The sequence below is a fragment of the Protopterus annectens genome, chromosome 8.part0, assembly GCF_019279795.1.
Source record: "Protopterus annectens isolate FY-2018-M chromosome 8.part0, PAN1.0, whole genome shotgun sequence".
Lineage (NCBI taxonomy): Eukaryota > Metazoa > Chordata > Ceratodontiformes > Protopteridae > Protopterus > Protopterus annectens.
Window position 1 is genome coordinate 699,176,462 of NC_056741.1, and position 16,170 is coordinate 699,192,631.

Here is a 16,170-nt window from a genome sequence, read left to right on the forward strand (position 1 = left end):
TGACACTGCATCCTCCAGCTTTTAATTACTGCCAAACATTACTCAGTTAAATTTCTCTCCCTACTACTATTCCAACATTTTACCCAGGACGATCAGCTTTGTGCTAATCTGCCTTACCGAAGGAACGCATATTACAACTAATTTATTCAATTAATAACAACTTTAGCCATAGCTCTCAAGCATTTACTCCCAGAATCAAGAGTAATATGACAGAATCAGACACTATCAATATTAGAAATGACTTAGAATGCCAACAGTATGAAAGGACAAGAATTAAAATGCTTTCTAAAAAGGTACCTACTATCTGTAGGTAATGATTGCAAAGATGGCAAACTGCTTTTAGAAGAGTAAAATTTTACTGACATTAAGTATGCATTTAGCCAAACTTTGATGAGTCACAGTATTTTCACAGACACCATTTTATATGCAAAAGTAATACATTTTTGAAGACCTGTAACTGTTACATGCCAAGACCTGTAACTGTTACATGCCTTCTCAACCTATGACAAGTTTATATACATCTTCAAGGCTTTCAAATTCAAAGCATATGCAGTGCTACCACGCATTCAGAAAATTCTTGGCCAATCTCTCCCCCTCCCAACACAGAGCCTTCCAAACAGATAGTTAATTCCCCATGGTGAGAGCCCTTTGCTCCTCATTTCTCAAGGAGAGGTGAGCAAGCAGGGAGTGTGCTTGTCATCATATGGGTACCGAGGATTGGGGGGTTTATTTTTACACCTTACATGCTGATGCAGCCAAAGGAGCATATGTAATGGACCCTTGCACAGCATATTTACTCCTCTGTTTGTAATGCATTCAGCATCATCCCTGTGAGACCCCTCTCCGAAAGAACCCTTGTTTCCATCTTGTGATTTCAGCACGGAAAGTTTGCCCGGACAAAAACCCTCCACCCAGAGGGAGGTGATAAACTGTGGCTTCCACATAATGTCCCCTATTCACTCCTGCTCCTTCAGGTGCTGGAGATGCCAAATGGACTTAATGGCCACAGTCAGGGCATTATGCATACAACAATACTTAAAGTTCTCCTGAAAAATCAAAGTTATTTGCTCATTAAAGGCTATGGTACAACAAATAAGTTTCCTAGAATTCCTTTAAGTTAAGGTGGTACTACCAAGCCATAGTTCTGACAGTCAGCAACTCACGGTCATCCCTTTCCTTGGGAATATCATATACTAAAACTATGAATGTTCAGTGGTCTACTGATGTACCCCAGGGGTAGAGGCCCATCATGGGGCTGTGCAACACTCTGCAACACAACACGGTCATGTTAGGCAATGCTCCATATTGGGCACCTCACACACCCATGTACAAGGAGAAAAAGTGTTAATTTTCCCCCTAAGGGTGCTGCCAAAATTAAGTGCTTGGTGATGGCAGAGGAAAGTCATTGGGACTGTTTTCTGTTGGGTTGCACTTTATCTGCTCCAGATTTGGAGGTAGAAGCACCCCATTGCTTTGACCTGTAAGAATCTTGTTGCTAAATATGCATTCCATAGGATTTCCAAAATTAATTGAAAAATCAAACCCTTAAAAATCTCCCCATGCTCACCCATAAAAAACACTGCACATGTTTAGGCATTTAACAGTTCATGACTTCCTGCTACACCCAAAATCAGTATTAAAGCACTCTGTCATGCAGCAACTATTCACACTATCTTGAACCACCCTTTTCTGTGCTTGTTTTCAGGTCTCAGTCCCATTTTCAAATGGCCAATTATGTAAAAGCTGCCATACAACATCAGCTGAAAAATGAATGCCAGTTTGCTTTTGCTGAATACCTTTCAAAACAGACTGTAGACGTGTATGGAAGTGGCAGTCTGCAAGAAAACTGATTTGGTTTGTTATGGTCCAAAACTTCACTTATTTGAAATTTGCTTTATAAATTATCCATTTGGTTCAATCAATTGCATTAATAATTACTAACTGTAATTAAAGCAGACTGAATCTGTATACAATTACAAGTGGAAGTCAACTCCCTTAATCATATGTCGAATGCCACTGGTTTGCAACATTGCTTAAAGTATTGCATAAACTGGTTTCAAAATATGCTCTTGGTCAAAATCCCTGCATTATTTAAATTGCTTGTACAAACCAAACACTCCCAAGTCATAAATGAGGTGTGTAATTTCTTTTAACCCTTTTAATTCGTTTTTACTCTTGCAACCATTTAGCCTGCAATCCTGAACAAAGGATTTCTTGTTTTCTGCCCACAAGGTTATCTGCAGACTTTCACTCATTTCTGCTGTTTCCTTAGAGACAGATCCTGTACACAAGTGATTTGATAAACAATTCTCTCAAACATTTTATAGTAAATCAGTCAGAATGAGAATGGACTTTCTGTAAATCTTCAGACTGCTCCTTCATGCACATCAAGCTAGCCGGCAACACTTTCATTGGTAAACATGAGTACATGAGACCGATTGCACTGCACTTCATCCTTTAGTCATCTGTAGATTTTGTCATTCCATTAAGTAGCATTTACAACCTTCTCAGCCCAAAAGCATTCCACTCCAGTTGCTGCTACAGCTCACTAGTTCAACCATACCCTTGTCAAAATCGGTCAGCCCTCCAAAAATAATATGCTTGCAACATCCACCTCCATCAACATGAACGTCTATACTAACGTACCAGTTCTACAAGCTCAGGTCACAAATCTAACCACCTTTGAGACATTGAAGGAATGCAGCCTACATCCATCCCCAGCCATCTTACACATGAAGTCAAGCTACCAGCCTAGCAACAATCCTGCACACAAATTGTTACCCAAACCCCAGACTTGTACCCTACAAAAATCATTAAACAGACTTTGTCTGCAGGATTGTCATCTTCTAATCTCCACTGGAGATTAGTTTGTGAGGTGCATGAATGCTTCTACATATGGAGAGGCCCAACTAAGGTTTAAGTCACTTGCCAGTGCCAAGTTTCTTGTTGCAAATATTAAGCCATCACTTCTGCAGGTGGCTAACAGACTGAGATAGCATCAGCCACTCACCCCCTTCCGCCCCTGCCTGGTCCCTTCAGCACCCATGTTACTAAGTGAACACAGATAGGGCACAGTCAAGGCTTTTATCTCTGTACAGCTGTAGGACCATGTTAAATTCTATAAGGTCTGTTGTTCCAGGTCTTGCTGTTTGCCTTCAAATCCTGTCAAAAAGATCCAGCATCACTACTGCACCAAACAGGTTTCATATTTTCAGTATTTATAACTACTTGAATATACCTTTGAAGCACACTAAGCAAAATATGACCAAATATATCTTTACTGCCAGCTAAACATTAAAATATTATAAAAGAAAAAAATTTGACAAGTTAATGCTAATATTAAGTGCAGCTCTAAACTAAGACTGAAGTAATAAAAGGACTAATTTTCATCCAAACACATGTGCACACCTGTTGAGTTGCTTAGTTTCCTGAGGGAGACAGAGACTATCCTTTATTTCAGTAGGTACAAGGCAAAAAACAAAAAAAAAACAAACAAAAAAAAGATATGGCTACTGTGCCAGTCACAACATACATTCACTCAGCAATAAGGATCACCTAGTCACCTACTGTGTACAATCAGCAATCTAAAATGATCACCACTGTGTATATGTCTTTGGGATGATTTCAGACTATCTGGATAAGAGACTACACAAAAACAGTTAAGCCAAAAACCAAACCAGAGAATCAAGTAGTGTGTGAAGCATCAGAAATATATCATTGTGCTGTCAAATCACAGAATGAACTAGCTGAAAGCAAATTTGAGAGTAGACAGTTATTTGCAATGCAAAAGTCAAAATGGTACGAGGATTAGCAGTATGTAAGGAAGGTGTGTGCAAATGTTATAGACCATGAATGTTCACTACTAGGATATGTTTTGTGGTTGAATCTTTAGGTCACACTAAATGCAAGTTTAATTTTTGATCCAAGTAGTCTTCATTTCTGTGGCAAACTGCTCTCAACCAATCAGGAATAGATTGATATAAAATTAGGGATACGTAAAATATTAGCACCAATGACTGGCAGTGGATTTTTATGGTGCCAAGTTGCCAGCTCGACACCCAGCCTTCAAAGGAGGAGCACCCATTCACGCACACACCTACCTGCATGTCTTTAAATGTCACTCGACAGTGGAGAGGAGATGCAGACTTCACACAGAAGGCGCTCTAGCCGAGAATCGAACAGGAGAACCTCTCCCTGTGAGGTGACAACACTAACCGCTGTAAGTACTATTAGCTTGAAACACTGAGAAAAGAACGTGAATTACTATTTGGTCTGAAGTCGAATTATTAACATGACTACCTGTAATTCCAAACTTTTCTCGAAAAGTCAGCTTTAGGAGGGACAGAGATAAAATTGGTGTCAAAATCAAGGAGAGGTATGGTGGCAAATGATTCTAACTGATGTTCTAAAAAGTATTGCATGGATCTCAAAGAATATTTGATCCACTCAAGAATGAAAGTCTAAACAGGCTGGAGATAAGGGACATAATCTGTCCATAAGGTTGGTGCAAAGAATTTAATTCTGCAATCTGAGGCAGAGAAAAATACAGTTGTGTACCTACCATAAATGTAGATGTTCAAAGTGCATTCACTGTTGCAGTCCAGGTTACCCACCCACCACCCCCCTTTTCTTAGCTGGGACTTATCTGTACTTCTCTATCCTATACAAGCTATGTGGTGATTTGCTTGTAAATGAAGGAAATGTTTACTTTAATGCATGCATACCTATTGGCATAATATTTAGCCTACCTATTTGGGGGCACCCGACATCTGGGGCAAGAAAAACTGAAGAAAATGGTGTCAGCTGCATCTTTTATACCCCTGGCGCACTGACGTCAGGGAAGAGGCGACAGCAACGGACGCCGGACCTAGACTTAGAATTCAGGCTGACTACGGGTAGCCTGCCAGCAAGATAACCAAAGTCTAGGTCCAGCGTCGGTTGCGGTCGCCTCTTCCCTGACGTCAGTGCGCCAGGGGTATAAAAGATGCAGCAGACACCATTTTCTTCAGTTTTTCTTACCCCAGATGTCAGGTGCCCCCAAATAGGTAGGCTAAATATTATGCCAATAGGTATGCATGCATTAAAGTAAATATTTCCTTCATTTACAAGCAAATACACCACATAGTCCCAGCTAAGAAAAGGGGGATGATGGGTGGGTAACCTGGACTGCAACAGTGAATGCACTTTGAACATCTACATTCATGGTAGGTACACAACTGTACTATGTTCATAGTGTTACACTGTTGCAGTCATTACACTTGGGTTGAATCCCAAAGCTGAGGTTGGGTGGCTGGGTCAAAATAGGATTAGGAGAGGCTATAAGGTGCTGCAAAACTGCAGTGGCAAAGCCTGCTCTGGATTTAGAGTAGAGAGGTAAGTGGTAGTGTTCGGTAAAAGTGAGCACTGAACTCCAGGTTGCAGCCTCTAAAATGTCTTTGGTTGGTTCTCCTCTGAGGAAGGCTGCTGAAGTGGCTGCTGCTCTGGTTGAATGTGGCCTAATGCTCTTAGGCACTGATTTGCCATGTTGTGAACAGCAGAAACGAATGCAGTGGCCCATCCATTTTGAAATGGTCTGCTTTGAGATAGCCTTTCCTTGTGATCCAGCAGCATATGCCACTAAGAGTTGCTCAGTCTTTCTGAAAGCTTTAGTTCTGTCCAAGTAGAAGAGTAGCTGTCTGTGTATGTCCAAAGAATGCAGGTCTCTCTCATCCTTATTCTATGGGTTTGGATAAAAAGTAGGCAAAGTTTGGTTAAGGGCCACACTGGACACTACTTTAGGCATAAATGTCGGGTTCATCCTCAGAGAAACCCTATCTGGATGGAAAATGAAGGTTCCACAGCCATGAGTGCCTGTAACTCAGACTTGTCTTGCAGAGGTTATTGCCAGGAGCAGAGCTGTTTTCCAAGATAAGAACTTTATTTCAGCTGTATTAGCTGGCTCAAAAGGCGGCAGTGTGACTTTTTCCAAGATATAATTGAGGTCCCATGCAGGTATTGGTGCTCTCCTTGGGGGTCTTATGTTTTTGGCCCCTCTGAGGTACTGCCTTAGCAATGGATGTGAAAAAAATAGGTGGTTCTGTATTGTAATGAGCTGAAATGGCAAGAGGCATGGATTTTAATTGACGAAAAGGATAGGCCTTTGTCCAGCATCTCAGTTAGGTATTGTAAAATCTGAAGAATATTTGGTACAGACGTGTCAATTCCTTGTGCCTGGTTCCAAGCACAGAATCTTTTCCATTTTTCTGCATAAGACTTTCTGGTACTGGACCTCCTGGCCTCCAAAATAACATCCATCACTGCTTTAGAGAGAGGTGTGTTCCAAATGGCTACATTATCCACCATGCTGCCAGGTTTAGGGTTCTGAGATGGCTGTGCAGGATCGGATTGTTTCGTTGAGTCAGTAAGCGAGGAATTAGATGCAATTTCCAGGCTGGGCCTTGAGACAAGCTCTTTAGGATTGGGTACCAGTGCTGGTGGGGCCAGTCTGGAGCAATCAGGATCATTTTTGGCTTCTCTTGTCTGACCTTTAGGAGTACCTTGAGGAGGAGGCAGAGGAGGAAAAGCATGTATGGTTAGATTTTTCCAGCTGAAAGACAGAGCATCCACTTTCCATGCTTGCTTGTGATAAGTCCTTGTGCAGAATTTCTGTAGTTGGCAGTTGTGAGGACAGGCAAATAGATCTGTCTGGGCATCCCCATTTCTTTGTTATCATGCTGAAGACTTGTGGATCCAGTTTCCACTCGTGGGGATCCGTGAGGTTTCTGCTTAGTCTGCCAGAGTATTTTTCTTTCCTGGCAGGAATTGTGCTTGCAAGTGTACTTGATAAGTCAATGCTGTGTCCCACAAAGTCATGGCTTGTCTGCAGAGGGGGGTAGGAATGTGTGCCTCCCTGCTTGTTTATGTACCACATGACTGTAGTATTGTCCGTCCTTATCAGTATTTGTCCTGGATGAAGTAGATCCTTGAAAGCTGTCAGGGCATTTTGAACAGCTAGCATCTCTTTTTGATTGATATGAAGATGCATTTGGCTTGTGGGCCATGTGCCATGAATACATTTTTCTGCCATGTGGGCCCCCCAGGTATAATCTGATGCATCTGTTATTGACTGCCTGGCTGTGGGTAGAGTGAATGGCTGTCCCTTGTTGGGGTGACAGGCCTTGCCCACCATCGAAACTCCTGTTGCAGGCAAGGAATGAGGGTAATTAAGGTTTCCAGACTGTGACAATGTTGAGTCCAAACACTTTTTAGATACCATTGTAGTTTCCTCATATGCAGTCTGGCATATGGAATTAGCAGAATGCAGGATGCCATGAAGCCCACAGCTTGCAGAATTTTTCTTGCAGATAACTGGGTCTTTGTTGCCAACTGGGTCTTTGTTGCCAACATTTGGAAGTAAGAAGTCAGTTGCTTTTGTTTGTCTGGCATGAGATAAGCCATCTGGGCAGTTATATTTATTTAAGCTTGCACCCAGGAATATTATCTCTTGAGAGGGTACTAGTTTTGATTTCTTTTCGTTTATTGTGTACCCTAGGCAAATTAATAATCTTTTTACAAACGCCAGATGCTTTAGTAGAATGTCCTTGTTCTCTGCTTGAATAAGGCAATCGTCCCAAGTAAGGATATATTTGAATTCCTCTTTGTCTGCAAAATGCAATTACTGGTGCCAGGCATTTTGTGAAGACCTAGGGCGCAGTAGATAAGCCAAAGGGCAGTGCAGAGAATTGGTAGTGCATTGAGCCAGCTATGAATCTGAGGCATCTTCTGCAAGACTGTCTGATTGGGATATGCAGGTATGCCTCTTTTAGGTCCAAAGTTACCATCCAAGCCTTCTTGCCCAGCATGAGCAGAAGCTGCTGCTGAGTCAACATTCTGAATTTTGGGATGTCCAGAAATGTATATAGAATAGGCAGATCCAGTATTGGTCTCCAGGTTTTGTCCTTTCTGGGTACCAAGTAGAGTCTTGAGTAAAATCCTTGTCCCTTCTCTTGCTGTGGTACTTGCTGAATGGCCCTCATGTCCATGAGGGATGAAACTTGTTTTTGTGCCTCTGCCCATGTGGCAGGTCTGGCATACCCTTTGTCCTTGGCAGGGTGTGAAAGTGGAACCTGTAGCCCTGGGACACTATATTCAAGACCCATTTGTCCTGGGTGATCATGTGCCAATTTTGAGAAAAAAGTGCTAGTTTTCCCCCCTAAGTGGGCTGCTAAAAGAAGTGCTTGGTGCTGGCAGAGGAAAGTCATTGGGACCATTTCCTGTATGGCTGTGATTGGTCTTGTCCGCTTTTGGAGGTAGAAGCATCCCACTGTTTAGGCCTGTATGAGCCCTGGGGCTGGGATCTGCCTCTGGGGCATCTGTATCTGCCTCTCTGTGGCCAGACAGTGGAAAGGACCAGTTCTTTGTAGGCCAGTTCCTGCTAAATCAGGGTGGCTGTACCTGTAAGAGATACTTTACTGTTTGCATAGATTTCGCTTTGTCCTCCATTTCCTCCAATGCTTTAACACCAAATAAAGTATCATGCTGTAATGGAGCATCTAATAATTTCTGTTTTAGCAGTGACATTAAGTATTGCTGATATTTAAGCATATGAAATTGACAATTTAAAGCCCTCACAGCCAAAGTAGCAGAAGTGCAAACCTTTTTTCCCCATCTGTCTAGCGCCCTTGAATCCCTATCAGAGAGGATAGGTTTTTTTGCAGTAGAAGCCTTGACCCCTTTGGGACCCCAAGAAATAGTTTCTGGGTCAGCAGCAGGGTTTTTATAAAGAAATTTATTTGAATCTGGAACCCTGTAGTATCTGTCTGGTTTAACAGGGGCAGGGGGTAAAGAGTCAGGAGAAAGGCCGGACTCTGAAAATACATCATCATCTACAATGTCTAACACAGGAGGAATAGCCAGAGGACTGTGTTGAGGTAATAAAAGAAAATCTCTAAGCCTTTTCTTAGATTCGGAGTAGCCTTGGCTCTCCTAGTGGAAGTGCTCCCTCATGGTATGCAGGGTTTCCCCAAAAGAATCCTCAGGCGAAGAGGCTGAAGGGATAGATTCTTCAGCATCAGAATCCTCATAAGGAGGAAGAGAGTATTCCTGTTCAAAACAGGACTCAGAGGAAATGGAAACCTGATCTGAAGATTCATATTCTGTGTCTTGCCTAGGCTTCATATCAGGAGGGGGATGGGAACCCCTGATCAAGGTAATTAGGTCTTTGGCCATTTTGAAGATTTGTTTTTTAGGCATGGAAGTCTGTCCAGGAAAATGCTGTACTTGTTTCTTTGTCTTTAGAACTAGTCTTTGCTTTGGAAGCTGAAGTAGGCTTTACATACAGCTGTGTAGGTCTGAAAACACCCTCAGAAGCAGATGCCTGCCCAGCAACTCCAGACCCATCTGAGGGAAAAGTTTGAGTGTCCAATACCTTGAGTATCCAGAGGCCTAGCTGGCTCCACGTGGGAGTCGTCAGTGGCCTGTGGCTCTGAGGTAGCGGGCATCAGGGACTGGGAAAGCGCCTCAATGAGAACTGGCGACTGGCCTAGAAGAGGCTTAGTCGTCGGTTTTGGACCTCGGATGCCTGTCCTTTTCTTTGTCTTTGCGCTTTTTTATGAACTCAGCCATTGGTTGTTCTGACGGCATTATATAGTTAAACCTTCGGCCAAAATAATGTAAAGCAAAATTGAACCGACGCTTTAAATTGCATTGATTGAATCTAGCACAAAATCAGACAACGTCGTGGTCAGGGCCTAGGCAAGGAATACAATAAGAATGAAAATCCTTATGAGGTATTTGCTTCCCACAAGAAATACAATTGTTAACTTATACTGACATCGGTCTGGAGCAAGAAAAAGTTTCCCCAATGGGGTACTTAGCTTGACTTCGGATCTGAAATTCAAATTCGAAAATCTCAGGAGTCAGCCGACCGGCACTTGCGAACTGCTTTTGCTTCGGGCACCGCACGGCAAGAAAGACTGAAGAAAATGGCGTCGGCTGCATCTTTTATACTCCTGGCGCACTGACGTCAGGGAAGAGGCAACAGCAACTGACGCCGGACCTAGACTTTGGAATTCAGGCCAACTGCAGGTAGAAAAACTAATGGAAATATTCAAAACACAGTTTGAGCAGGTTGAAGAGGTGTTAAAAAAAAATTAATTCCTTAAATCTGCAGAATTAAATTCGGTTTGCTAAAGATCAAATTAAATATCAATAGTATGTCTATTTATGTCATAGGTCTCCAAGACCACCTCTAACTATCACACACGCCACTCCGATCATTCTGGAGACCCTACCCCAAAAAGCTCCAAGGAAATGTAAAGCCTTGGAATTCAGTCTGGGATGTTGCTCGCTTTCCTAATCCCAGAACAGTCAAGACACTCAACCTGAGCAAACAGATGTGCAATTAATACAGCAAAGGGACAGTCTGCTACACCAGTACAATGTGACAAAAGGAATAAGAGGCACTGGATGCCAAATTTCTTCCCAAGAAGCCCTAGACAGTGAAATGAGTACTGATCATACTGAGCAAATGAGAAATAAAAAAAACAGTGCTTATTTTATTCTTCCTGTGCTAAATGTTGCAGAAGCTCTTACAAGCTTCCAACAAAATCAGAATAAAATTCAGGACCAGACGTAGTCAACATGATGCATCAAGGACTGTACCATCTACCACCCCTGAAAAGCAAGAATCTACTAGGACTCAAAACAGAGAAGCAACTCATTTGGAATTAAGAGCAACACCACCACATAAGGTTTACTAAATATATTCACCAGCAATGTATGGACAAGATGTAAATGGTAAAAAGAACTGTTCTATGGGAAAGGAAATAGAAAAACTGAATGTTTGAGGATCTGGGCCATTACCACCTAATTGTAAAGGTGGCGTGATGCAACAACCATCAGATAAGGCATGCCAAAAAAATGAGGGAAGCAGCAGAAATAAAGTGAATATGGGTTAATTGCTGCAACTGTTAATGTACTCAGATCGGCACTGGCTGCAAGAGGCAAATGAAAATACTAGTATTTGGGGAAAGCACCTCCACAGGCAGTGGATGCACCAAAAATTCTGAACCCCAGAGAAATGCACTGTATATACACACACACATTTTCTATATATATATATATATATATATATATATATATATATATATATATATATATATATATATATATATATATATATATACACATACACACACACACATATGTATTATGTATATATATATATATATATATATATATATATATATATATATATATATAATACATACACACACATATATATATATATATATATATATATATATATATATATATATATATATATATAGATATATATATAGATATATATATATATATATATATATATATATATATATATATATATATATATATATATATATATATATATAGATATATATATAGATATATATATATATATATATATATATATATATATATATATATATATTTATATTAATTATACACACACACGCGTTAGTTTTTGGAGCTTCATCTGTGTCATACAGTAGTCAAATGGAGACTAAGGGAATCAAACTCAAGATTACAAGATGAAACTTACAGCTCAAATGAACTGCCAGAGTTTAACATTTAAAAATCACTCATCTTGGTTGTTTTTAACATACGGACCCATAGACCTGAAATGGTTTTGAGTTCTACAGACGTGATGGCTTTTATTTTGGGTGTAGGGAATTTTCAGCCCAGAGTATGAATATTTAGCTACTGTTCATAAGCATCGATGTATGAATTATATAAAGCCTCATCCTGAGCTTAGATGCTAACCCAGACTTGAAGTCTTACTTGACAGCACTTCCAAACGGGCTATTCCTCCATGCCAACAATCATTCAATAGCTACTTTTATTTCTCTTAAAGGGCTGCTACTGTAACAAGATCACTTGTCTGAATTGCCACTGAACATTTGAGAGTTACAGGCAAAGAAACTATGCAAATGAGCATAAAGTTATAAATTTGTACTAACCTGTCCTTTAAAAAATTCATTCTGAAGGAGATCCTTTACTTCATGTTTGTTGAGCTTATCTTTGGCTCCCTCCTTCCCTGCATAGGTTTCAAATACCTTCTTGATGTTTTGAATATTCTGAAGCAAGAAGGTAGACTCCCTGTATCAAAGAAAAAATGCAGAGGGTACAAATGAGAATTTTCTTTCAATATACATGGTTTTGTTGGTTGCACATTTTTTCAAACACATCCTTAATGTTCTGAAGCAGACTGTTTTACTACTCCCCCAAAAAAGTTACAAGCACAAGTAAAACATTATGTTCAGTGTACATCATGTCAGTAACAGTTCCCTTTCCCATCTGCAGAACAGGTCTAAACAAAAGATGGAGATTTCAAAGCGAGTTTGCTACTTCAAGAACCAGTATCAGAGTAACAGTTCCAACAAGGACCACTGACTGGATTTTGTTTTTCAGCAGTTAAGTGATTTTGTTTTTGTATGGCTAGTAAACCACTGTAGTACAAAATGGGCTTAAAACTTCCACACAAGGTCCATAGAAAAAAAGGTAGGCCTTGGTGGTGCAGCGGTTAGCATTGTCGCCTCACAGCGGTTAGATTCGCATCTGGAGCGCCTTCTGTGCGGAGTCTGCATGTCCTCCCTGTTGTACAGTGAACTTTAAAAACATGCAGGTAGGTGTGTGCATGAGTGGGTGTGCCTTCCTTGAAGATTGGGTGCCAGGCTGGCAACTCAACACCATAAAAATCCACTACCAATCGGTGATCCGCTGTGGCGATCTCCAACCAGGAAAAGCAGAAAGACATTACTTGGTACACAATTGTCCCATTGCTTTTAGGAATGATTTTGTGAGGGCTGCAGTAGTTTAGTCCCTTTACTGAAAGTACATTTGCGAGCTTGGTGAACCTTACATTGATTGGGTTTTGCCTTTTTCAGTAGCTTAGCCTGTGACGAGATCAATGAAGCCTTTATGTAGAGGCATTTAATGTACAACCCCTCTGACAATAAAACTAATGGCCACAACTTTTCATAGATCAAGGAAGAAATCCCTTTGCAGTGAGAAACTTGAGCAAGGGCCACTTAAAACCAGGAGTCAGCTTGCTGAAAGGTGGCTGAAAGGTTTTTGCAGAGTCATCTATCCTTGCTAAAAGGAGCAAGACACAAGTCTGCATATTTAACTAAACGGTGCTGCAAGGGAAAGTTCCCATGGGGAAAGGAGATCCAGCCACTTTTATAAAATTCAAGGATGTACTGGGTTGCAAACTCACTTTCAGAAGGATCCCATACAAATCTAAGCTTACCATATGCCTTAACAAGGCAGTGTCAACTAATCATAAGCCCGATGTTTAGGGTGTAGGTAACCAGAACCTACCTATAGTCTACTACAATCTCTTTTTCAGACTAGAAAGACTTGCATCAATACACTGAAAATTAGTTTGTGAAGCCAAACGTTCCCCTGCTGTTTTACTTTGATTGTAATGTCTAGTCTGGCAGTTGGCACAGGAGGTCAAGATTGCATTATGTAGTTCCTGTAGTAAATGGTTAGATTCCCTCAGGTCCTTGCTCGCCTATCAGCAAGTCACTTAAGCAGACATTACTCCTGTGTCACCCCTAAAAAGGGGCAGTGTCCAGTGGGCCTACCTGATTAACAAGCATTACTAACATGCCCTTGTACAGTGGAAATAAGCCGTTGTACAAAAGTATCGGCTGATGCACAGACTAATTTTAGCACAAGCTCCCATCTACCTAGAGTAAAATCTGGTAGAAAGATTTTTGTACCTCCATACAATTTAATTCCAGGAATTGTCACTTTCACATTAAAAGCATGATTTCTGGCACAAAAATCATGAGAGGTTGCCAGCCAGCCATCCATCCCAATCTGCAAAATCTTGTTTTGCTCTACAGCAACACAAGGAGCTAAACTGCCCTTGCTTCATCTCTTCCTGCAAGGAAAACATTGTCAGCAGTGGAAGCATCAGGAACATATTTAAGGATAGTGTTGTCATGTTGCTTAGCTACAAAGGGCCAACTCAGTGGTGGCTAGTGTGTTCCATAGTTGTATTACTGGTTCTTGTTTTATAGTTCTGAGAAACAGCTGTACTTTGAACTCTCAGTAATTTTGCATGGAACATTACTGAAAACAGCAGTGATCCTTTAAATTAAGGGCTTTAAACAAAAGGACTAATACTTTGAGTAGCTCAAGCAAGTCTGGTTAACAATTTCCTGTGACCTAGTTTGTTCTGATTCTAAGATAGAGTTACTTTCTGGAAGAAAAGTAACTGATAATTTGGTAGAATTGTCTGAAAAATATTGTCAAATACTTTGAAGTGGTATGTGAAGTAGTCTCATTTTTAACTTAGACATGCACACTATTCAGCTTGAATCATAGCTGGGTTTAGTCGAGTTGCACTGCCGACAGTCATCCTTCAGAGGAGCTATTCAATTAAGGTCCTCTCCGTTTGACATGGTGGTAGCTCAGACGGATGTAAAAAATCCCATGGCACTAAACAATATAAAATCCAGATTTTAAAATACTACTATACCCTACTTATTTATATTCCATAATAAAATCAGAAAAAACACACCAATTACTGCAAATATTCCCTTAAACCCCAACCCTTGTACCATAACCACCTTCTAATAAAAAAAAAATAATAATTACAATATCCCATGTCTAATTAGAGACAGTTCATTAACCTTTGCTTTCCATAACCTTTGCTTTCCATATGTGATGTAATATAGCCATGTACACTATGCCCAGTTTCATTTACTACATTATCCATTGTTGTAGTGCCCAAAGAAATATGCTTTTTCACTACTATGTTTCCATAATAACCCAAACTCAAAAAACTAACTTGTTCTATAGTTTAAGGTCTTACAATTTCTAGCCTCCCAAATTTTACAGGTCTTCCAATGATTAATCTTCACATTCTGATTATTTTTTTTTAAATCTTTGTCATCTCGGAAATCTGTAGAAGTTTTATCCAATGGATAAATAGAATATAAATTTCTATTGCCATAATCTATTACACTCACATTTTATTTTCCATTCTTATTTACCCATTTCCTTACTTGTTGAAATATACTGGAAAAAAACTAAGAATATAATCACCATTAATAAAAACTTACTATAAAATATATTATCCTTATCTTAGCACCTAATATAAACAAATCTAAGAAACTATGGATTTTGTTTTTAATTTAAACCCATTTTTGAGTTTTAATTTATACCTCTTCTGATATGGCTAGATCACCATAACATAGAAAAAAATGTTACAATATTGTCTTTGATTCACTAGGAGATTCATACATTCCATCCAAATAACTAAGCTTTCCTAACAATTTTACATATATTGTTCTCCACTGTGCATCAACTCCACCATAAATCCTGTAGTAATTTCAAACTGTACATCCATTGCAGTACCTTGTTTTCCCAGACCTCTATTTAATATGTAAACCTCTACACCTAAAATATCGTCTAATATAGAAATTGTTGTATATTAAAGTATATCACCATCAGACAAACAATGGTATTTGTAATTTGCCTAAGACACACATTTCACCAAAATCGTATCCACTTTTCCTACAATTCCATTCATCAGCACAAACTGAATACTTCTTTCCTCAGCTTTGAGCCATCCATTAAATTAGCATTTCAGCTGTACGATTTTTCATAAGCAGATTTAACAAAAATCAGTTGTAATATGATAGGAAGCCTATCACTGTCATAAGCCTTTTCTAGTCACATTAAGTTAACATTAGCATCTTTATGTACTCTGATGTACACCATTTCTTTAATCTTTGTTTTTCATTTTCCATATCAAATTATACTGCAATGCCAAACCTTTAACTGTTTTCCTAAATGTAGCTTCATGATTTTCATAAACTTCTAGTCTACATTCAAAGTTATAGGCCTCCAGTTACCAAAGTCTTCTTTACAATTTATTTTCCAAATCAATCTAATAGCTCACATATAATGCAAACCTCTTACACTCACTAAATATATTAGCAAACAGCTGTGACTGATCTAAAAGTTGAGGATGAGCAAGAGTCTAATCCATCTTGAACCTAGTACGGTTGGTGTTATGTATTGTACTCAAACATTCCCTTAATTTCAGCAACTATCTTTTTATTCAACTTGTGTTGCTCCAAAATCATTTAACTGAATAACTTCCCATTCAATCTTCCTTATAGCTTTCAT

At 39.7% G+C, this 16,170-nt stretch overlaps 1 protein-coding gene across 1 annotated transcript in view; it reads right to left on the reverse strand.

Annotated features, from left to right (window-relative positions):
• The window catches only part of LOC122808982 (calmodulin-like protein 8), a 172,508-nt gene that overhangs the window by 62,623 nt on the left and 93,715 nt on the right, over window positions 1-16,170 (reverse strand). Inside the window, exon 5 of the mRNA XM_044080148.1 lies at window positions 11,979-12,117. Within this exon, the coding sequence (XP_043936083.1) occupies window positions 11,979-12,117 (139 nt within the window). The remainder of the gene's footprint in view (window positions 1-11,978; window positions 12,118-16,170) is intronic.